This window comes from Crocuta crocuta, unplaced genomic scaffold (genome assembly GCF_008692635.1).
Source record: "Crocuta crocuta isolate KB4526 unplaced genomic scaffold, BGI_CrCroc_1.0 scaffold147, whole genome shotgun sequence".
NCBI classification, from domain to species: domain Eukaryota; kingdom Metazoa; phylum Chordata; class Mammalia; order Carnivora; family Hyaenidae; genus Crocuta; species Crocuta crocuta.
The window spans coordinates 5,034,343-5,056,844 of NW_027532594.1; the positions used below are offsets into that span (position 1 = coordinate 5,034,343).

Sequence of the window (22,502 nt, forward strand, 5' to 3'; positions counted from 1 at the left end):
AATGACCTTGTGTTTTGAATGTACAGGTTTCTATCAGAAGCTTCAATCTGATGTGTAACGGGCAGCCCCAGGAGTGAGAGTTACCTGTAGGAGTTGAGGAGGGAGTAGTTTGAGGGAGAAATGGCTACAATAGGACATTGATGCGGTTGGATCCCTGGTTTAGGGAAGACGATGGGTGCACAGTGTTGTTCCTGCCAGTGATGCACAGACACTTACACGAGAGTCGTCCTGGGGTGGGATGGGGGTTATTTCCAGGCCCTGTCCCGGGCTTGCTGAGCCAGGTGGGTGGGAAGGGGCCTGGCCATCTGCATTTGACTGAGAACCATGGGGACTTCTATTGCAAAGCCCAGTTTGGATACCCCTGCGCGGGTATCCTCTAAAGATTCTTCTAGCCTGAAAATTCTCTAATTCTTTGATACTTTGGCATTTAGAAGATGAATTCTTCTAAAATAAGGTAAATATTAGAAAGAAAACAGGGGCACCTGGGTGGCTTAGTTGGTTTAGCATCCAACTCTTGATTTCAGCACAGGTCATGATCTCACAGTTCATGAGATTGAGCCCTGCATCAGGCTCTGTGCTTAATTTTCTCTTTCCTCTCTCTCTGCCCCTCCCCTGCTCACTCTCTCTCACTCTGTCTCTCAAAATAAATAAGCACTAAAAAAAGTTTCAGAAAGAAAATACTTTGGTTTTAATGAATTGGGTAAAAGTATATAGAGCTGTTTAAGAAAAAGGAGGAAGCCACAAATGACTCCACCTTCATATAATCATGATAGTACAGACATTAAATTTTATTATGAGTCTGAATATTCATTAAATGCAGTTTATTTTTATTCAGCTTTATAAGTGATTACAGTGACATCATGAGAGTGCTTCATGAGACATTTTATACATGAACACAATACATATTGATTTCAAGTATGATAAAATTTCAGAATCACACACTAGGTTTCATCAGTTTAAAACCAAGTAATTTATGTGTATACTGACATTTTAATATAAAGCTTTCTGTTTGTTTACATTGGCCACCTCAAAACCACCTCAAAATATAACCCCTGTATGCCACAAATAGCACTGAATTTATTTTTACTCAGTCAAATATTTCTGCTGAGAATGACTAAGTTTGTCAGATTTTATGCTATTATTAGCTAATTTATTAAAATGTTACTTGTATCTTTTTGGTTATACAGATGACAGAGAAGTTTCTATGCTCATATTATACGTTACTACATTTTAAAGATGATAAAACCTTGCTTAAAGTGTTAAGTTTCTATTTGTCTTTTAAACACTACTTTACAAATATGTACTTGAGTTTCTGATTCTGAGTATCCGGGTTACAAATGCTTTCTTTCATCTACATATTTTGTATTTTCTCTAAATTACATACTTTGAAAGATTTCCAGGTATAAGAATTTGCTGTGGCAGATGAAGAATGGATTTGATTAATCTACCCGAAAGTATTCTCAATCTGCTGTTAATTTAAGTGTCCATTAAGCATTTATTAATGTAGATCTTGGCGCAATATATTATCAGAAATGTAATCTTAGGACAAGTGAGTTAATCCAACGAAAATCTTAGGCATTCCTATTCCTGGCTTTCTTTTTAAGTATTAAAATGGCAGAAAAGTTAGTTTACATTAAAAGAATTCTCTTAGATCTTATACTTAAAAAGTTTAGTTATGGATTTTATTTGAAAATGAGATTTTATGGATTTTCATTGTAATTTTATTTTATCATCATTGTGCTTTTTTGCTTTGGTGTTTCGATTTTGGATGATTTAGAGAACTATAACCAGAGAAGCCATCTTTGCTTGCACTAGAATTTTCAAGTGTGGGTTAAAGAAAGCATTTCAGTTTAACATTTTGATTTTAAGTTATGTCATAACCTGTAATTTTTTAAAAAGGAAGAATACGTATCAGTTCAGTACTGACAAATAGTCCTATTGTTTTGTAGCATTACTAGTAAATAACCATTTGTTTTTCTGATTATAGCTTGGATGATGGCCATGTTTAATAAACAGACAAAACTCCTGGTATCTTGCCAATATGAGGCACTTGAGATGTCAACATAGCTAAGGGTATGCTTTTGCTGGTGCAAGGGACTACATATCTTCAGGTTTAATCTGCATAAAATTTTTACTGTGTCTCTTAGTGAACTACTTTTCACTTTGGACCAATAGTTCTCATAAAGCAAAATTGATATTTCAAAGCCATATTTTTCTCTCTTGGTCTATATGATAATTTTATGTTCCTATTAAAGTTATTTTGGTTCAAAGAAGAATGAAGAGCACCTTGGGGCGCCTGGGTGGCTTGGTCGGTTAAGCGTCTGACTTTCGCTTGGGTCATGATCTCGCGGTTCGTGGGTTCGAGCCCCGCGTCGGGCTCTGTGCTGACAGCCAGCTCAGAGCCTGGAGCCTGTTTCAGTCTGTGACTCCCTCTCTCTCTGACCCTCCCCTGCTCACGCTGTCTCTCTCTCTCTCTCCTAGAAATAAAAAAAAAATTAAAAAAAAAAAAAAGAATGAAGAGCACCTTGCAAACTATGTACAGTTCATGTTGTGTCCAGAACCATCAAGGAAATGCATATTTATTAAATTATTTTAGTTATTGCAGTGAAGATCATATTCAAATATACTACATATTCCCTTACTTTCTTAGAAGACACTAAAAATAATTTAACCTCTTCTTGATGCCAAAGGTCAATATTACAAGCATTAATTATTGCTCTAGGGGCTCTTTGTCCCATACCGGGACATGAGTCTGTTGATAAGATTATTATTTTTTTAAATATTTATTTATTTTTAAGGGGGGGGAGAGGGGCAGAGAGAGAGGGAGACCCAGAATCTGAAGCAGGCTCCAGGATCTGAGCTGTCAGCACAGAGCCCGACTTGGGGCTCAAACTCAGGAACTGAGAGATCATGACCTGAGCCCAAGTCGGACACTCAACCGACTGAGCCACCCAGGTGTCCCTGATGAGATTCTTTAAATGTCTGTGTCTTCTTTTTTTAGATTTCTCTCTCTTCCTTTTCTATTCATTGGTGACTCTGCTCTTGGTAATCTTTACTTTCCTTTTGCGATTATTTGCTTGCAATTAGGTGAACCTTGTAATAAAACTTGTTAAAAGTATCACCTAAAAAAGTCTTAAATAAAATTGAATATGAATAGGCTCTTAGTGAGCAGGCCTGAGGAGACTCTTGGATAAAATATCTCTTGTCACTTCTCATCTTCAAGGTCTAGTTAATATAAAAGATGTAGCTCTCATGTCTCCTCCTCTTCAAGATACTCAATTCCTCCCTTATCAGTGTATCATTTTAAAGATTTTAATGTAGCTAGTACACCCAGAACCAAAGACCCAGGCAGAGTGTCCCTAATCTTCACCACTTCACTATGATTAAGAAAAATTATCCAGGGGCACCTGGGGAGCTCAGTCAGTTAAGCATCCAACTCTTGATCTCAGCTCAGGTCATGATCTCACAATTTGTGGGATCAAACCCCAAGTTGGGCTCTGTGCTGACAGTTAAGAACCTGCTTGAGATTCTCTCTCTCCCTCTCACTCTGCTCCTTCCCCACTTAGATTCTTTCCCTGTCCACCCCCCCCGTCCCCACACACACAAAATAAATTAATCAGTTAAAAAATAAAAGAAAAAAATATCCACAACTTAGAAATAGGATTTTGGACTGGGAGGCTACATGTCCTGACAAAGTCATGCTGTGAACTGTTTAATAGGCTTAATTCTTGAGGAGAATGTATCTCTGTTTAAACTTACTATTTACTATTTGATTAGAACTCAGGAGCTATAAAGTTACACATTAATTTGTAGATTTCTGTCTGGTAGACAAGATAATCTCTAAAGTTAGGGTTTTATGACCTTGTAGGCTATAGCCAAGTGTGTATCTAACCTAGTAGTCTAACATTATTTTTAATGCTTGTAAGCACCCAGTTCTTTGATTGTTCTTGGAGCCAGCCTAACAATTGTATTGGCTCTCTCATTAATGAGAGAAGCAATTTTTTTAATGTGTTAATTTTATATCTATATGAGAGTCATGTTGTTAACTTCTCAAAAATTATACTTTGACTCTATCCTGTATCTTATTTATCCTAAAGAATGATATGTTGCAGTTTTGAACCACCTCTAATTTTTTTCTAGCAAGAAAAATAGATACATAATTTATATTTTCCTCTAGACTAAAATATTTTAGAAGAGCAAGGATATCATTCAGGATACAAGGAAGTAGTTATGTGTCCCAACTACTTCCTAAAATCATTAACCAAAAGCTCCATAAGTCTTTGTAAATATTTTATTTGTGATTCTCCAAATGGTTTTTTGTTTTGTTTTCTTTTGTTTTGTACAGCTGTCTCACCCACTGCCTGGAGTCCTGAAGGACATAGGCCCTGTTTCGATAAACCTGAGATGAAGCTTGGTGTCCTAGACTCATGATAAAGTGCTGAAAGAATGAATTTTGAGTATTTGAAATACGTACTTTGGAATCCATAAGGCGTTATAAAATTATTTTCTAGTATCCCTTCCTTAAATATTTACTTTCTTCTTCCTAGTTTGGAGGAGGAAATAATAATCATTGTTTTCCGACATTTTTCATATTGGTGTGTGGTCGTACACAAGAGTAACACAGAAATGATGGATTTGAAATTCCTTCAGACCAGCATAGCGTTTTAGGTTCATGTTCCCAAGTGGCCAGGTGAATACGATTTGTATTTCCCCCTTTTTTAGAAATAAAAGTAAATCTAGAAATCCCACAGCATGCATGTTCTGATGTGAGTGCGTTCATCTGCAGTGGCTAAAAACTTTGCTGAGATTTATTTGGATGTTGAGGCTTTGAACGAATCTTTGGAAAATTCACCAGTCCCCCAGGAACTTTTAAAATAGAATTATTTCTTTCCATAATTATTTTTATTTATAAAAATCTGAGACTAAGTTGAGCTGTAGACATATACTTTGGGAGACTTGTAGTCTCTTAATACTATCACCAAACGATTAAACAAGCAGAAAGACTATATACCTTATCTTTATTCTGAGAGGTCAGTGTTAGCCTTGTCTTAAAAGTCTGAGGACTATGCTGGGAATCAGCAGAGATTTTATTTTCCTGAGATTCATTTTTAAATCAAATCATGTTCATGGCAAAGCATATCTTCAAAGAACATAGAAAACAAAAATCTCAAAAAAAGGACAAAAAAAGAAAACCCCCTACACACACCTTTTTTTAAAAAAAAGTTTATTTTGAGAGAGACAGAGTGTGAGTGGGGGAGGGGCAGAAAGAAAGAGAGAGAATCCCAAGCAGTCTCTGTGCTGTCAGTGCAGAGCCCATCTCAGGGCTACAAACCCACAAACCATGAGATCGGGACCTTAGTGCAAATCAAGAGTCAGCTGCTCAACCAACTGAGCCACCCAGGCACCCTCCACACACACCTCTTTAAGTGATCTTCTCAAGCTGCTGAGGAGCTCCATAGCAAATGGTGCCTGCCACTCCCAAGGTCCACCAAGTGGGGAAATTTTGTTTTGTCCCAGGTAGCACCAGTGCTGGTTGCTACTGGGAGAATGTTTCCTCCCTTATCTGTTGTTTTTCCCAATGAAGGAAAACAAAGAAAAATTGTATGAGAAAATGCCAAAAGTAAACAAACAAACAAACAAAAACAAAACCCCAATACCCCCAACACTGTTTTTTAACATTCATATCTACATTCATATTCATCTCTTGTCAAGGTCAAGTCTGGCTCCGCATATAAGAATGGGTATTTTTTAGGGGCACCTGGGTGGTTAAGCATTTGCTCTTGGTTTCAGCTCAGGTCATGCTCTCACAGTTCATGGATTCGAGCCCCACATCAGCTCTGTGCTGACAGTGCAGAGCCTGCTTGGGATTCTCACTCTCTGCCCCTCTCCCACTCATGCTGTCTCTGTCTCTCTCAAAATTTTTTAAAAAATGGGTCTTTTTAAAAATGTATTTATGTCTATCAGGTCAATGATAACGAAGGGTTACTGGGGGGCATTTTCACTTTTGTTTTTTATACATCTGTGTTGTAAGAATTTTTTTTACAAGGAAAATGGATTTTTATTTTTTAAAGTGATATTTAAAAACAAATCAGAGAGTAGGGATTAAGGTGGGGAGATTTCTAATTCCTTCCTGATTTAAGTCAGTAACTTCTGGACTTGGCTTATCATCAGAATCAGCTGGGGGAGCTTAAAAATACAGGCTCACAGGCCCCACCTTGGGAGATTCGGATTCAGGTCTGAAATGGAGCCCCAGGACCTACTTTTAGAGGCTCCTCAAATGATTGAAATGAATAGCAGGTTTGGGAACCTATGGTACAAATTATGAAGGTGGTTCCTTAAAACAATGTTCTCCAATATTGATGGCAGAGAGTTTCTACAAAACCTCAAGAGATTTTAAAGTGATTAATCAAATCAGCCACACAGGGTCATTCTTTCTCTGCGGGCCTAGGGCTGAAAGTGACTTTCTCTTACAAAGCCAGGAGCCAAATTAGCAAGACAGGCCAGATGTTGGGTAGGTTTCCCCAGTAAGTGCTGACAGCCAAGTCTTTTGCTTTTTGTTCTTAAATGTTTTCAGTTATTTTTGAGAGAGAGAATGAGCATGACTGAGGGAGGGTCAGAGAGAGAGGGGGGGGGGCAGAGGATCCAAAGCAGGCTCTGAGCTGACAGCAGCAAACCTGGTGCAGGGCTCTAACCCATGAACCTTGAGATCATGACCTGAGCTGAAGTCGAAGGCTCAACTGACCCAGCCACCCAGGCGCCTCATGTCTTTTGCTTTCTGCACCAATAGCTAGAAGGTTTCTTAGCTAGGGAAAATGAGATGGTTTATTAGATTCTTCTATGAATTTTTTCTGCCAGACATGTGTCAAAACAAGAAGTCCTGGAAAAAAAAAACAACAAAGAAAAAAACTAGTCCTAGGTCGTAACCCAGTGATAACATTGATAATGCTTTGATAACACAGGCTTCAGGCACTGGTCAGAGCGAACCACTTAGATTCATTCTGGTGAGTTCAGGGTTGCAAAAGGGAGGGCTCATTAACCTCGGTTAGCTAGACAAACCATGAGCCATGGATTTGTAGCTGGTGAAATAATCCCCAAATTTTCTTGTTAAAATAATCACCAAATATTCCTACCAATGTCCTGCTCTGAGCAAGTTCAGTATATACCACATCGAGATTTTATAAGTTCACAACAAATACTCTGGTTTCTCTTCAGATCGCATAAATCTTTCGCCTTTAACTATAAGTTCGCAACAGATACATTTGAAGATTAGTGCATATACAGTCAAAGGATGGCCCGGTTTTTTCCACCCTTCTCTGCACGCAGCCCTTCTGTGATGTGGGCCTGTCTGTGTCTGAGGCTGTGGTACCAGCCAGGGTTTCTGGTTTATCAGCAGTCTCAGAGAAAAGGAATCCACCCCTCCCGGCTCTTACAAAGGACTTCCTCAGGGAGAACAAGGGAAACTTCTTTGGCTCCTGTCTAGGATGTTAATTGGTCCAAGATCCCTGGTACAACTAATCACTCCAGTTCCCATACACACACACACACACACACACAAACAGAGACTGGAGCACATTTCAGTCAGCTTGATGCAGTTTGAAAGCTAAATGTCAGCATTAGGTAAAGCATCTATTAAAAATGGTAACCAAAATTCAATTAAATGACAAATCTCATTTAAGAAATATGCACATATTGTAGGCTCTATGGTGTAAACTGCATTTGGTATGAACCAAATGTACAAACAGATGGGCCTAGTAACGCAGGGATGAGCGGGGTCAACATCAGCCTTGCAAACCAGGGCCTGCCCTAGGAGGTGCCTCTGACGTCACCGTTGCTACATTTAGCATCTCCACAAAATATGCGCCAGTTTGTTTTTCGGAAGAACATGAAGGGATTTTCCCCATTTCTTCTGTAAATGTTTATCTAATGGGCAGGAGATCCGGTAAAATGCCTCAAATGAGATTTTTAAGATGGACAATATTTTACCGAGGCCATGGTCCAAAAAGAATAACCTTTATCTACGTTCCCATCACTCACTCGTGCCCATTGAGCAACTGCCTATCTGACCCTCTCCATTTGAGATATGGCCAGTTTCTTGTTGTTGTTTTTTGTTTGTTTGTTTTTGTTTTTGTTTTATTTTTAAGCGGAACATCCAGAGGCAGGACCCTCATCAGAGCCTTCAAAAACACTGTCTGGGAATCGCCCGACATGTCCTTGCTTGTGCTTCTTTTAAAGTCACGCCTCTCTCATTCCATTTAGACAACTTTTAGGGTAAGCGATCATGTTCAGGCACGTACGCACAGTGAGCACTGTCTGATTTGGAATGCTTAGGCATCGTGGTGTTGACAGTGAGACCTGGAATGTCTGAAGGGTATGGGCTGAGAGCACAGGCATCTGCCATTTTCCTCACCGTTCCTCTGTAATGCAACCACAGTCGCCGTGCAACAGCCCAGAGATAACGTGACCTCTCTCTCTGCTCCATCTCCTTTGGGGTCCGGTGAGGATTGGTCAGGGAGGCGCCTCCACCCCTTCCCCTGGAGCCTTTATATGGCAGCTTGGCTCCAGGCTCGCCCTCTGCCTCTTGCCTGGCAGGAGCGTGCCCTATGGCTCTCTTCCCAGCCCCTCTGCAGCCACATTCCCAGTGGGTTGTGCTAGCGTTTGGCTGAGCTTACTCCTTTTTTCAGCCTTGGCCTTGGTCTATACCCCTGACCAGGCGGGCAGCACAATAAGCTCTTCGCTTGTTCCTTCTTCCCAGCTCCTGCTGCTTTGCCCTTGTGGGACTGGCTCTTCCCTGGCTCAGCACGAAACCCAAACGCCTGACTTATGTCTGCGGACTTAAAAAACAGAACAGAGCAGAGTGAAATTCTAGCCTCGCCTGGTGCTTTTGAGTGATAGCCACATCCAGAAGCATAAATGGTGACTGATGGAATGGATAGATGCATGGAGGCATCAAGTATAATCCCTGCAGGTTTTTAAGTGCTCTTCTACTCAGACTCTGGGTTTTGAGTCGCCAGCATCTCAGATCCTCCCATTTTGTATGGTGCGGCACTTATGCACACTGCTGACCCACTTTCAGCACCGTAGGGTTAGTTAGCAGTTTTTGCTGTGGTGCAGTCTGTCTTCCAGATTGGTAAAATGTATCTGTTCTTCAGCTCACCTGTATGTTCAATTCATGTTGAGGTTTTGTTTTGAGGGAAGCTGGGTAAATGTTGCAAAATCGCAGATCGTGATTCAGCTCTCGGATCCAGATTGCATGAGAAGTTTCTAACCCAATTTTAAATGGGGCATCTTGAAAATCTTTTTAAAATGTTTTCTTTTATTTAGCAGAAGTACTTCTCTTCTAAGTAAGTGGAGTCTGCTGAACATAGTTTATTCTTTCTGCGATAGTTTGATATAGTTCCTCCCTTATAGTCAACATTATGCACACCAGTTATTTTCAGGCCCGGTAGGAAGGGTGTGGGGAACCAGGAGGAATGTGTTCACTTTGGCTGGCTGTGGGTGGGGAGTAATAATGTCAGGCAATGCAGAACTGGTCACACGGGGCTGGATGATGCACTGGACGCTGGCTTTGACATTTAACAGGCAGTGGATGTTTTTGAGCAAGGGGGTGATGTAAGAGCTATGCTTCAAGAAGTAGATTGACAGGGGCAGCTGGGTGGCTCAGTCAGTTAAGTGTTTGATTCTTGATTTCGGCTCAGGTCATGATCTCAATGTTTGTGAGTTTGAGCCCTGCATGGGGCTCTGTGCTGACAGTACAGACACTGCTTGGGATTCTCTCTCTACCCCTCCCCTGCTCATTCTCTCTCTCAAACATAAACTTAAAAAAATTTTTTTTAAATAAATAAAAAAAAAGAAGTGGTATTAACAATGAAAACAGGGAGGATCCAACCAAGGGTCTGTAAACCAGAGGCTACAGATAGATGAACCAGAACAGGCATGGGAAAGAAGGAGTGGGGGGAGGTTTTGAGATGGCAGAGCAAAGGGAGCTCAGTGACTGGTTGGTGAGGGGAGTGGGGAATCAAAGATGCCAGTAGGGCCAAGTCTGGGGGATCAGGCAGGTGAGGATTTGGTGAGTGAGGAGTTTGGGGATCTGCCTGTAAGCCCAGATGGTCCAAGATCCTGCCTCTTCTCCTCACCAGGGCTGGACTTCGGGGTCAGCAAGCCCCATAAGGCCTGAGTCTCCATATCCCTGGGTAGAAGGAGAGCCTCCTTCGCTGACTTGAGGCCAGTCTCCCTCACGTGGATGGTCACATCAACAACTGCTGCTGCGGGAGCTTGCTGGCTGCTCAGCTGTGGCGGGCTCCTGGCTTTGTTCCAGTTAAAGCAATTTCATTTACAGCAGTGCGGAGCCCACTGAGACCGCGAGTAATGTGCTGGCTCCTAAGGGCACAATATATTCAAAACTAAAGAGAATATCCCACAGGCTATAACTGGAAGGCACAGGTGAGGTCAGGCTTCTTGCAGTAGGTGTACCTGTTTGTGTGAGCTCTGGCTGGCCAGAACTGTTGCTAGGCCGACTCCATTGTTATGCAAAATTGGAAAGTCAATATGAACTAGTTATACTAGACTGCCTTCTTTAAAATGGAAAAAGTATCTCTCCTGATTCAAAACTACAAAGCTGTGGCATATATATGCAACATTGTGTTACATTTGATAAAAATGCTCTGAAAGTTCAGGGTGGATTTATAGGTGGCTGTCAGATGTCGTCTGAGAATAATAGAATCTGTACCTCACAGGAGAATTGTATACCAATGAAATAATTTTCTGCTATGGACTCAGTCAGTGGTCTCTACAAATCGATACGGTTGGCCTTTGTCTAATTTTTTCAAACTTTTATAGAATGCGTAGTTGAGTGGCGTTTTGGAGACTTGCAAAGGATTGGCAACAATCCTTCACCTCTCTCTGTGGAACAGTGAATAACCTCTCTATGACACAGGCCAAGGCGGTCCTCGGCATGGTGCGGGCCGCCCACGGTGAGCCACGGGGCCTCCGCAAAGCCCTCTTGCTCAGCTGGTGTCCTCGGGCCTCCAGATGAGCCAAGACAGGCACTGGTATGGGAAGACTGGCTGGCTCTGCCAGCCTCCCGGGAGACTGCTTCTATTTTGGCCTATTCCACGTTCCCTAGATTTGCAGGGAATAGATTGGAGAAAGGTGGGGGGTGGGGAAAGAAAAGACGCCCGAGCCAACCCTGAGAAAGAGGACAGAAACCGTGAGCGTAGCAGTTGCTGGAAGCTTGGTGCTGCGAGCGGTGCAATCTGCCACCCCCGTTTGTTGATCCCGCGTGCCATCCCTCAGTTGGCCCTGCTGCTGCCAGGAACCACCCCCTCCTTTTTCCATCTGAAGGCAGGGAGAGAGGTACTGTGGCGGTGTTAACTCTTCCTGCCCTAAAGCCTACGGTTTCTTCTTCCCGTGTGAGGCGTATGCCATGGTAGGATCCATGCAGGCATTAGAATAAAAGAACTGTAGAAGTCGAAGCGGCCGAGGGAATTTTTCTAAGAAAAGCAGCACTTGGTCTTCCCAGATTAGACTGCATGTGACCGTGGAGGGAGGTCACTTGGCGTTTGGAAGAATGATGATCTCTAAGGGAAGCTGCCTTCACCTCCAGCCTGGGATCTGGTCTGATTACTCCTGGCTGGTCAGCAGTGATGGGTAGAGATGGGATGGGGCCAGAGCCACCTGCTGAGTTCTACTAAGCAGAGAAACAAACATAGGAAGGCAGAGGCGAAGAGGCCTAGGAAGAGGGAGAAGAGAGAATAGTTTAGCATCCTTCAGAAGGCAGCTGTGACATTTTACAGGGTAAGTTGATTAGTCCTGATATGAATGAGCAAAGAGAATGCAACCACTTTTTAAGTTTTTAAAGAACTCATTCACAATCACATACAACGTCTTTCCTGTCTTGCTTCACACGCTTCTGAGGAAATGGGCGAGGAGCTCAATCCAGGGAACAGCGTGAGGGCGATCAGCGTCAACAGGAGTACTGTTAAATGTGTGAGAGAGGGGACTCCCTGGAGTGTGGAGATTGGGACCCGCTTTGTTCAGATTTAAAGGGCTACAAATTATCACTTTTAATGAATTAATTTGTGCATCTAAATGCTTGGACCAGGGCCTGGCATACCATCAACACTGTGTGTTCATTGCTGCTGCTGCTACTACTATTATGGTTTGACTATTAGGCTTTTTCAGAGATAGAAGTCATGTGGGGTGTCGTCTGTAATCAGAAATTATACATCAGAGTTTATGCAAAAAGCTCATATTCCTCAGCATAGAAAATATATAAAATGGAATATCCTTCGAGGAGCCTAATTCTCAGAAATGTCCTCTGTCCTGGTTGGAAAGAAAGTGTTCTGCTTCTCTGTTGGGTGTGTCCAGGGTGGAGGAGTGCTTTCCGTCCAGAGCCCAGGGAGGAGCCTCTGTCATCGGGAATTATGTGAAGTAACCGCCGCGTTTACACGAAATGACGAGCGTCATAATGAAATTGTGTGTGCTGATTTAAGATTTGAGAGCCATAGAGTTCAGTTATTTTAGGGAACCGCCTGGTGATCAGAGACAGACAAGGCAACTCCCCTGCCCAGAAAGGGGACTGTCCCAGGCACTTTGTCAAGACCCGTTCCTTTTTGCCTGGCCAACCTACCCCATCCTCCCCTCCATATATCTGCATTTCACACATTTTTCAAGGTTAGACTCCGATTCATCGGCGGTAATTTTGTCAGTTGCCACCACTGTTCCCTGGGCATCCCCTCATCCAAACTCCTCAGAGACCATCAGGTCCATCCTACACAGTTTAATGCCACTAACATGTTATTAATAGTACATGAAAGCAGTTCAGAGCAGCGCCCAAATCATTCCTCACGATTTGTGCTTTACCTGTTTGGTCTCAATACAATACAATACAACGCAATGCAATGCAATGCAATACAATACAGTATTTCCTCCATTCTACACATGAGTGAATGGAGGCACAGAGAGGCTAAGCAAAGTCACATGTATGAATGAGACTGCCTGGCTCTCCAGCTGGAGATTACAGTCCCTTTCTGTGTCTAGCTTCCTGCTTGGCCCTTTTAGTCTTTGCTCTTTGCCCACACTTGTTAGCCTTGCCGTCTCAGTCAATTAGAAGCTCTTCAAAGCACCAAAGCATCGTGTCTCACTCCGATCCTGCGAGTGTATTCTCCCAGGCCCCCAGCATCTAGAGTTCCCTAAGGGCTTCAGGCTTCTGGTGGCCCAGGAGCAGGCTCTCCTGACTGGGAAGACTGGCTGCCAGTGGCTGCATGCTGAGCTGAAGTTTTTCCCAGTGTGAACTCTCTCCTGGACCTGCTCCAGTTCTTGCTGGCGCGTTAGCCTCCGACTTTCTTAATGTTGACAAATGGTTCCCAGCTGCACAAGCAGTGGCCTCGCTTCTTCTCGGCCAGTGCCAGGGAAAACTTTTCTTTCAAGAACAAGCAGGAACAAGTTGGTATTGGCAGAGGAGCCCCAGGCAAGTCCTGTTTTGTCCTTTGCCTGTGACCCTCCACTCTCTGCCACGCATAGTCCCTGTCCTGTCCATCCCCNTCTGCCCTTTGTCCCCTGTCCTTAAGTTTGCTACTACAGATCTGATCAACAAAGTCAGGTTTGTAGGGAATCTTTCCTGGTGACATATTTGGATTTTATTTATTTTTTTCTAACCTTTTTTAATGTTTATTTTTGAGAGAGAGACCGAGTGTGAGCAGGGGAGGGGCAGAGAAAGAGGGGGACACAGAATCTGAAGCAGCCTCCAGACTCGATGCTGTCAGCACAGAGCCCAACGCAGGGCTCGAACTCACAAAGTCTGAAATCATGACCTGAGCTGAAGTCAGACTCTTAACAAATGGAGCCACCCAGGAGCCCCTGGATTTTGAAAAGAGAAAACTCCTTGACTGCTCTGCGTATGGTAAGGCAAAGGAGATACTTACATGATAGGCCATGTGGAAGGCCAGGCTTGGCTGCAGAAAGGACTCTGGGTCGGGGGAATCCTGGGTTCCAATCCTGACTCAGCCCTCACTAGCTGTGTGACCAGGCAGCTTGCACAAACCCCCGTTTCTTGCCTGTCAAACCACACAGTGCATGGCACAAGGAGAATTAGCACCCAGGTCAGTCGTAGCCCCTCAGCGAGTGTGTCTGTGAAGTCTCTTCCTCCCACAGGAGACTCTTCCTCCCTCACTCTCTGGGGGGGTGTGGGTGAGGCCAAGGGCACTCATTTGTCTTTTGTTGTGGAATTAAGAACATAACTATGTTTGCATTCTGTTTAGTTGTAAATTGTTCTCAGCTTGGGATTTTAAGAAACATTTATTTATTGTGAAATATCATTTATACACAGAGAAGTACATGAAACACACATGTACAATTTAGCAAATAGTGATGAAGGTGTCTCCCATGTAACCACTACCCTGATCAAGAAAGACAAGTGATGAGGTTTTGGGGTGATGGTGAGGTCAGTGGTCAAAAGGGAATTCCTGGCCACGTTTTTGGTGCAAAAGGGTGATTTTATTAAAGCATGGGGACGGGACCTATGGGCAGAAAGAGGTGTATTGGGGTTGTGAAGAGTGACTCCTTATATACTATGGGGCTGGGGGAGGTAAAGTCAAAAGAGAACTTTCCAAAGAGATTTTCATATTCTAAAGACTCACAGATCACTGGAGGCCTAGCTGTTGTCAAGCTAAGGCATTAACATTTAAGACAGTAGGGAGTTCCTGGAGAAAGATTTTACTCTGCCTGCCTTAAGTGTGTGTCAAAGGGCTGCAGGTTATAAGGAAATTTAATTTTATCTGTCATTTCCTTCTTGTCTTTGTTCCCCACAGCACTATGGAGGGGATGGTGATGTTGGGGCTCCAGGAAACTGAGTCTATAGGTTTCTGGAGATTAGGCTGTTGATAAGATTGCCTTTGTCTTATAATTTACTAAGATAGTTGTGAACTGATGGAGTTGAACCATTTATTTAACCATTTGTTTTCTGTCCTTTCCTTTGTACTTGGGCATCAGGGAATGCCTGAGGAACGCCACACACATCCCCCTGGGGGGAGGGGGAAGGGGGGGTAATGCTAGATTGTGCTTGGCCACCAGTTTGCCTTATGCTCCCTCATCACAAGGACTGCTTTCACGTGGCTGATTTATATAACATAGTGATTCTCAACTGGGGCTGATTTTGCCCCCAGGGAACATTTAAGCCATTTTGGTTGTGGCATCTGGGGAGGTGCTATTGGCACCTAGTAGTAGGGGCCAGGAATACTGCTGCTAAACACAGCCCCCCAACAGCAAAGATTATCCTGCCCCAGATGTCAGTGGAGCCCAGGTCAGGAAAGCCTGCTGTAACACAATCTGATTAGCCATTGTGCAGAACACCGATTTTTAGAAACACAATGCTTCTGCAGGAGGTGAACTTTTAGGAAAAGATTTGCCCGCTCAAGAAACCTGTTAGTGTCAATACTTAGATTTACATAACACATTATCAGTAATCCTATCCCACTCAACTAATTGTTCTCTGGGGGATTAAAAAAAAAAAAAAAAAAAAAAAAAAAAAAAAAAAAAAAAAAAAAAAAAAAAAAAAAAAAAAAAAAAAAAAAAAAAAAAAAAAAAAAAAAAAAAAAAAAAAAAAAAAAAAAAAAAAAAAAAAAAAAAAAAAAAAAAAGACCAGCCAGAATTTCAGATGAAGGATCTGAAGTTAATAGCCCTTGCTAATAGCATCAATCAGTTAGTGTTCTTTCATTGTTGCCAAATGCTTTTAATCTCCTCTGTCAATTTGCACCAATCTTGGGACTCAAATACTAGACAAGTTAGTAGAAGCCAGATGTGTTCCATTTTGCTATTAATTAAGTCGTGAATAAATTAAATACTGTACTCTTTCCAACAACTTGTCCCAGCCCCTATGCACTTGTAATTGTCTTCCATTGATTGCAGGATTTAGTCGTCCGTATTGTCTTTATTCTTGGCAACCTGACAGCGAAAAACAACCAGGCTCGTGAACAGTTTTCCAAAGAGAGAGGGAGCATCCCGACCTTGCTGTCATTATTCCATACGTTCTACAGACTGGACCTGTGCACCGAGGAGCAGGCGGGAGGAGCCCAGCAGCCCAAGGCGCAGAGGCCGCGGGCCCAGGCGGAGGACGTGCTCATCAAGCTGACCCGGGTGCTGGCCAACCTAGCCATCCACCCTGGCATCGGCCCGGCGCTGGCCGCCAACCCGCGCGCCGTGGGCCTGCTCCTCGCCACGCTAGGTAAGGCTGCTCCCAGCAGCGGGGACAGTTCTGCGGCTTGGGTGCCCGGAAGGGTTTAGTGGCACCACTGGCTGGCTTTAATGTGCCTTCTCAGCTGCAGGAAGGAAAATTCCTCTGTGCAGAACTGCCTGAAAGGTAATACAGATTTAAAAAATATACACAAAAAGAAAAAGTAAAAAATTGTTATTAAATCCCATTGAATTGCACACCTGAAAAGGGTGAATTGTATGGTATGCAAATTTTACCTTTTAGTTTATTTGTTTGTTTTAAACTATAGTGGAGGCACCTGGGTGGCTCAGTTCTTTGAGCTTCCAACTCTTGATGTCTGCTCAGGTCATGATCCCAGGGTCATGAGATGGAGCCCCATGTCAGACTCAGCTCTGAGCATGTAGTCTGCATGGGATTCTCTCTCTCTCTCTCTCTCTCTCTCTCCCCCTCTCCCTTGCTTGTGCTCTCTCTCTTTTTAAAATAATACTTTAAAAAGTATACCAATCAAATTATCAACAATTGGCCATACTAACCACAAAGAGTTTAAATCCTTAATTTTTCCTGGGTTAGTCCATGTGATTAAAGTTTATTTATATTTTTCTTTCTCAGGTTATCTATAATTTATTTTATCTTTCACATTATCTGTAATTATGGCCCCCAGTCATTTGTGTCCCATTTCCCCCCATTATTAGCCATCTCACTCTTCCATAACAAAACACCACAGACTGTGTGGCTTAAATACAGAAATTTGTTTCTCATGGTTCTGGAGGTTGGAAGCCCAAGGTCAAGGGGCCTTGCCAATTGGGTCCCAGATGAGAACTCGCCTCCTGGCTCACAGACAGCTATGTTGTCACTCTGTCTTCACATGGCATTTCCTCAGAGTGTGCACTCAAGAAAGGGAATGATCTCAATCTCTCTCTCTCTCTCTCTCTCTCCCTCTCCCTCCCGCCTTCCTTCCTTATAAGACCACCAATCCTATCAGATAAGGAGTCCACTTATACAACCTCATTTAACCTTACCTCCTAAAATCCCTATCTCCACATACAATCACATTGGAGGTTAGAGTTTCAGCATATGAATTTGGGGGAGGGGCTGCAATTCAGTCAATAGTATTCTGCTCCTGGCGCCCTGCCCAAAATTCATGTCCTTTTCTCATGCAAAATACATTCATTCCATCTCAATAGCCCCAAAAGTTTTAACTCCTTCCAGCCTCAACTCTAAGGTCCAACATCTCATTTAAATATTATCTAAATCAGATATGGTGAGACTCAAGATATGATACATCCTGGGGAAGAATTCCTCTCCTTCTGTGATCTTGTAAAACTGGGCATGTTAGATGCTTCTGAAACATACTGGTGGGACAGGCATAGGATAGACAGGCAAAGGGAGGAATAGGGAAAAAGGAAAAGGTGGCAGTTCCCAAGCAAGTCTAAAACTGAGCCTGGGTGGCTCAGTCAGTTAAGTGTGACTCTTGGTTTCAGCTCAGGTCATGGTCTCATGGTGTGTGGGTTCCAGCCCCACCTCAGGCTCCCTGCTGAAGGTAAGGAGCCTGCTTGGGATTATCTCTCTCTCTCTCTCTCTCTCTCTCTCCCCCTCTGCCCTCCTCCCCCACTTGCATGGGCTCTGTCTCTCTTTCAAAAATAAATAAACTTAAAAAATATTTAAAAAATAACAAAAATAAAACCTAGCAAGGCAAATTACATCATATTTTAAGACTGAAAGTAATCCTTTTGGGTTTCGTGCTTTGCTTTCCAGACCCACTGTGGCAATGGTCCTGCATCCACATCTCTGTCAGTCAGGGTGTCAGGGCTCTGCAGACTGGTTTCCTCCTCAGGGCTTTGGGGTGAAGGGACCTGGCCTGTTGAAACAGAGGCAGTGGCCTTGGTGATCTCTGATTCACCTTTGGGGGCATTTCAACCCTCTTTGAAGAGAAAGGCACATTCACTCTCTTCCTGTCTTGTCACATCCAAGGAGTCTGATAGCCTTCCTTCATTTTGTCCTGCCTCGGTCCTGTTTGGTTCAAACTGCCAGTGTTGCTGCTCATATAATCCCAGAAGCTCTTTATTGAATGAGAGTCCAAATGCACACTGGGTTCTCTCCAGCATATGCTTTCTCACTTTTTGTCATGTGGATAGGCTGAGAAATTTCCAGATTTTCAAATTCGAGTTCTTTCTGCTTAACAATTCTTTCTTCAATTCATCTCTCTCTCATCACAGCTTACTGTCATGTCTGGAGAAGCCTGACATTAAATGCCCCTTCTTAAGTGCTTTCCTTACAAATATCAGCTGAATATCCAATATTGCTGTTTCCAAGTCCTATCTTTCCCCAAACACTAGAAAACAAACACAGTTCAGCCACGTTCTTTGCCACCTTACAACAAGGGTCACCTTTCCTTGTAATTTCTAGTAACCTGTTCCTCATTTCCATCTGAGGCTTCACCAGAATGGCCTTTATGTCCACATTTCTACTGACATTCTGTTCACGATTGTTGATGTGTTCTCTAAGAAGATGGAAGCTGTGGGCTGCCTGGCTGGCTCAGTCGGTGGAGCATGTGACTCTTGATCTTGGGATCATGAGTTCAAGCCCCACACTAGTATAGAGATTACTTACATAAATAAAACTTAAAAAAAAAAAAAAAGATGGATGGGGCACCTGGGTGGCTCAGTCGGTTGAGGGTCCGACTTCGGCTCAGGTCATGATCTCACGGTTCATGGGTTCGAGTCCCGCGTCGGGCTCTGTGCTGACAGCTCAGAGCCTGGAGCCTGTTTCAGATTCTGTGTCTCCCTCTCTCTCTGACCCTCCCCTGCTTGCGCTGTCTCTCTCCCTCTCTCAAAAATAAATAAAACATTTAAAAAAAAAAAAAAGATGGGATTTTCTCTCCAGCTCTCCTCTTTTCTTTCTGAGCCCTCACCAGAATCATCTTTAACATTTCATATTGCTAATATGCACCTCAGGCTCCTCCAGCCCCTGTTCCAACTCCCCACTTCCAAAGCTGCTGCCTCACTTTGAGGTACTTGTCCTGGTACCAACACCCATCTTCATCTGCTGGGGCTGCCATAACAAAACAGTGTAGACCGGGTGACTTAAATAGCAGATTTGCTTCCTTCCCAGATCTGGAGGCTGGGAGTCTGAGATGAGAGTGACATCAGGGTTAGGTCCTGGTAAGGTCTCTCTTCCTGGCTTGAGGATGGCTGCCTTCTCTCTATGTCCTTCCTTGCACAGCCTTTCCTGGCTATGTGCGCTCAGAGAGCACGTGCTCTCTCTCCCTTCCTCTTCTTTTATTTATTATTTTTTAATGTTTATTTTTGAGAGAGAGACAGAGACAGAGCATGAGTGGGGAGGGTCGGAGAGAGAGGAAGATGCAGAATCTGAAGCAGTCTCCAGGCTTCACGCGGGGCTCGAACTTAGGAACCATGAGATCATGACCTGAGCCAAAGTTGGATGCTTAACTGACTGAGCCACCCAGGTGCCCCTTTCTTCTTCTTCTTATAAGGCTACCGGCCCTATTGGATAAGGAATCCACCTTATGGTCTCACTTAATCTTAATCCCCCCTTAAAAGCTGTAGTTCCAAATACAGTTACATAGGGCTTCAACACATGAATTCGAGGAGGAAGCATATCAGTCTCTGGCACCGCCTTCTACTTTTATAGGCCTTGTCATTTCCCACAGGCACCCCTGCCTACTAGTGTACGGAGAAATTAAGTGCCATCCAGAGTGATCAACTTAGCTACCACTTACCAGACTCTGTGAAAGATTTACTTATTGTAGAAGAAACTTTAATACCTGATGAAAATGATGTTTGGGGGTATGCTTTGAACTTCACCCCCTGCTATCATGTAGATCCATTATTGAGTCCTTACTGCATAATCCCTTCTATGCCATGTGCTCAGAGAAGTTTATCTTCATCTGCTCAGGGTTCCCATAACACACCACCACAGACTGGGTGGCTTAAACAGCAGAAATCTATCTTATCTTGGTTCTGTAGGCTGGAAGCTCAAGGTCCAGGAGCCGACAGGGTCGGTGTCTGGTGAAGATGCTCTTTCTGGCTTCTAGATGCTACCTGCCTCTTCTTGTAAGGGCATCAGCCTATTGGATGAGGATCCCCATCCTGATGACCTCATTTTACCTTTATCTCCTCCTCACAGGCCCTATCTCCAAATTCAGTCACATTGGGGGTGGGGGCTTCTACCTACGAATTTGGAGAGGAACACAAACATTCAGCACATAATAAGGTTTAAAAAAATGTTGGGCCCCGGGGTGGCTCAGTTGGTTGAGCATCTGACTTCAGCTCAGGTCATGATCTCACAGTTTGTGAGTCTGAGCCCCCCATTGGGCTCTCTGCTGTCAGTGCAGAGCCTGCTTGGGATCCTCTGTTCTTTTCTCTCTCTGGCCCTGCCCTGCTCACTCCCTCTGTCTCTCTCAAAATAAATAACCTTTTAAAAAAATGTAGTACCTGCTTTCGAGGAGCTCAGAGCACATGGTGCAGGAATGTCAGGTGTGCAGACAAGAAGCTGACGACAGGTGCCAGCTGCAAGGTGTGCACGGGACATGAGGCCTGAGAGACAGAACCCCAGGACTCGTCTCTTGAGGCCAATCTCATTGCAGAGGGTCTTCTAAAATTAAAAAAATATTCCTTTTTATATTTATTTTATTTACTTATTAAAAAGCAATTTTTGGATGTTTATTTTTGAGAGACAGAGTACTAGGTGAGGGCAGGGCAGAGAGAGGGAGACACAGAACCTGAAGTAGCCTCCAGGCTCTGAGCTGTCAGTACAGAGCCAAACATGGGCCTCCATCTGATGAACCACAAGATCATGACCTGAGTTGAAGTTGGACACTTAACCAACTGAGCCACCCAGGTGGCTCCCCCACAAATGTTTCTAATAAGGACTAATCCTTTCAGGAAACTCCCAGATTTAGAGATTTTCTACCTTAGTGGCAAGCTCCAAATTCTAGACTTTCTCACACCAGCTACAGAGGGCTGTTGTGGTTCTCTCGTGCCCTTTGGCAGCAAAGTATTGCCCCAGTCAGCTCCAGTGGGCACTCAGGAAGACACTATGGAAAGGGCAGAATGGATGAGTCAGACCCAGATTCAGATGTATATTCTATGAAGTCAGGCAAGGTATTTAACTCCTACCAGCCTCAGTGGTCTCCTGTGTAAAATGGGATCTTCAGAGGGTAATATGAACTGAATTGTATCCCCCAACCCCCAGGTTCATATGCTGAAGCCCTAGTCCTCAGTATGATGGTATTTGGAGATAGAGCCTTTGGGAGATAATTAGGTATAGACGAGGTCATATAGGTAGCGTCCTCGTGATGGGATTAGTGACCTTGTAAGAAGAGACACCGGAGAGCTTGCTCTTGCTCTCTCTCCACCAAGTGAGGACACAGCAAGAAGGCGGCCATCTGCAAGCCGGGAAGCGTTCTCACTAGAACCCAACCATACTGGCATCCTGATCCCAGACTTCCAACCTCCAAAACTATGAAAAAATAGATTTCTGTTATTTAAGCCCCAAATCTGTGGTGGTGTTGAGGCGGCCTGAGCTGACTGAGACAGATGCACCTTTTGAGTATGAACTATTGTGGGCTCAAATGCTTGTACGTGCATTTAAAGCATTATGAACCACTTATGTTTGTGGGGCTAAACGCACAAAAAGTGCTTGGTGCTGTTCATGATAGATGCCTCGCAGCTGTGAGTGCCTACCCTCTTGCCCTAGATGCCAGTCCCTATTCCTTCTGGCCAAATGTGTGGTCCTACAGAAGGTGGTGATACATAAGAGGTATCCTCCCCCCACCCCCCCCCTTTTTTTTTTTCTGGGCATGCTAATGAATTGTCCTACCAAGCAAAAGACAAAAAAACAACAGATTCTCAAGCATTGCCCAAGGTCTAGTGTCGTCAGTGTGGGGGTAGCAGGAACCAGTCCTCCTAACTGGCATTTCTGCATCTGCCAGGAGAGGAGTCTGGAGGCTGAGTGAAGGCAGGGCCAAAATGACTCAGGGCCTTATGTGCTAAGTAAAGAGTTCATTGCTTCATGCGTTCTTGCACCCAGCAGTTATTTATTGAGCACCCCTATGTGCCAGGCTCTGTTCTAGGTGCTGGGAACACAACAGTGACTACAATAGACACATCCCTAGTCTCGTGGAGCTTCCATTTTAGGCCTAGAAGACAAACATAACATCTAACAGGTCAGGTGACTATATGTGTGATGGAGAAGATGACAGTAGGGTAAGGGAAGGGGTGCCTGGGTGGCTCAGTCGGTTGGGTGTTCAACTTCAACTCAGGTCATGATCTCA

The 22,502-nt window shown here is 43.7% G+C and overlaps 1 protein-coding gene across 8 annotated transcripts in view; it reads left to right on the top strand.

Moving 5' to 3' along the window:
- Positions 1 to 22,502, top strand: part of ARMC2 (armadillo repeat containing 2) — a 134,827-nt gene that overhangs the window by 73,530 nt on the left and 38,795 nt on the right. For all 8 annotated transcript variants that reach the window (XM_077780065.1, XM_077780060.1, XM_077780064.1 and 5 more), the window contains one exon: positions 15,904 to 16,219. In XM_077780065.1, coding sequence (XP_077636191.1) covers positions 15,904 to 16,219 — 316 coding nt within the window. The remainder of the gene's footprint in view (positions 1 to 15,903; positions 16,220 to 22,502) is intronic.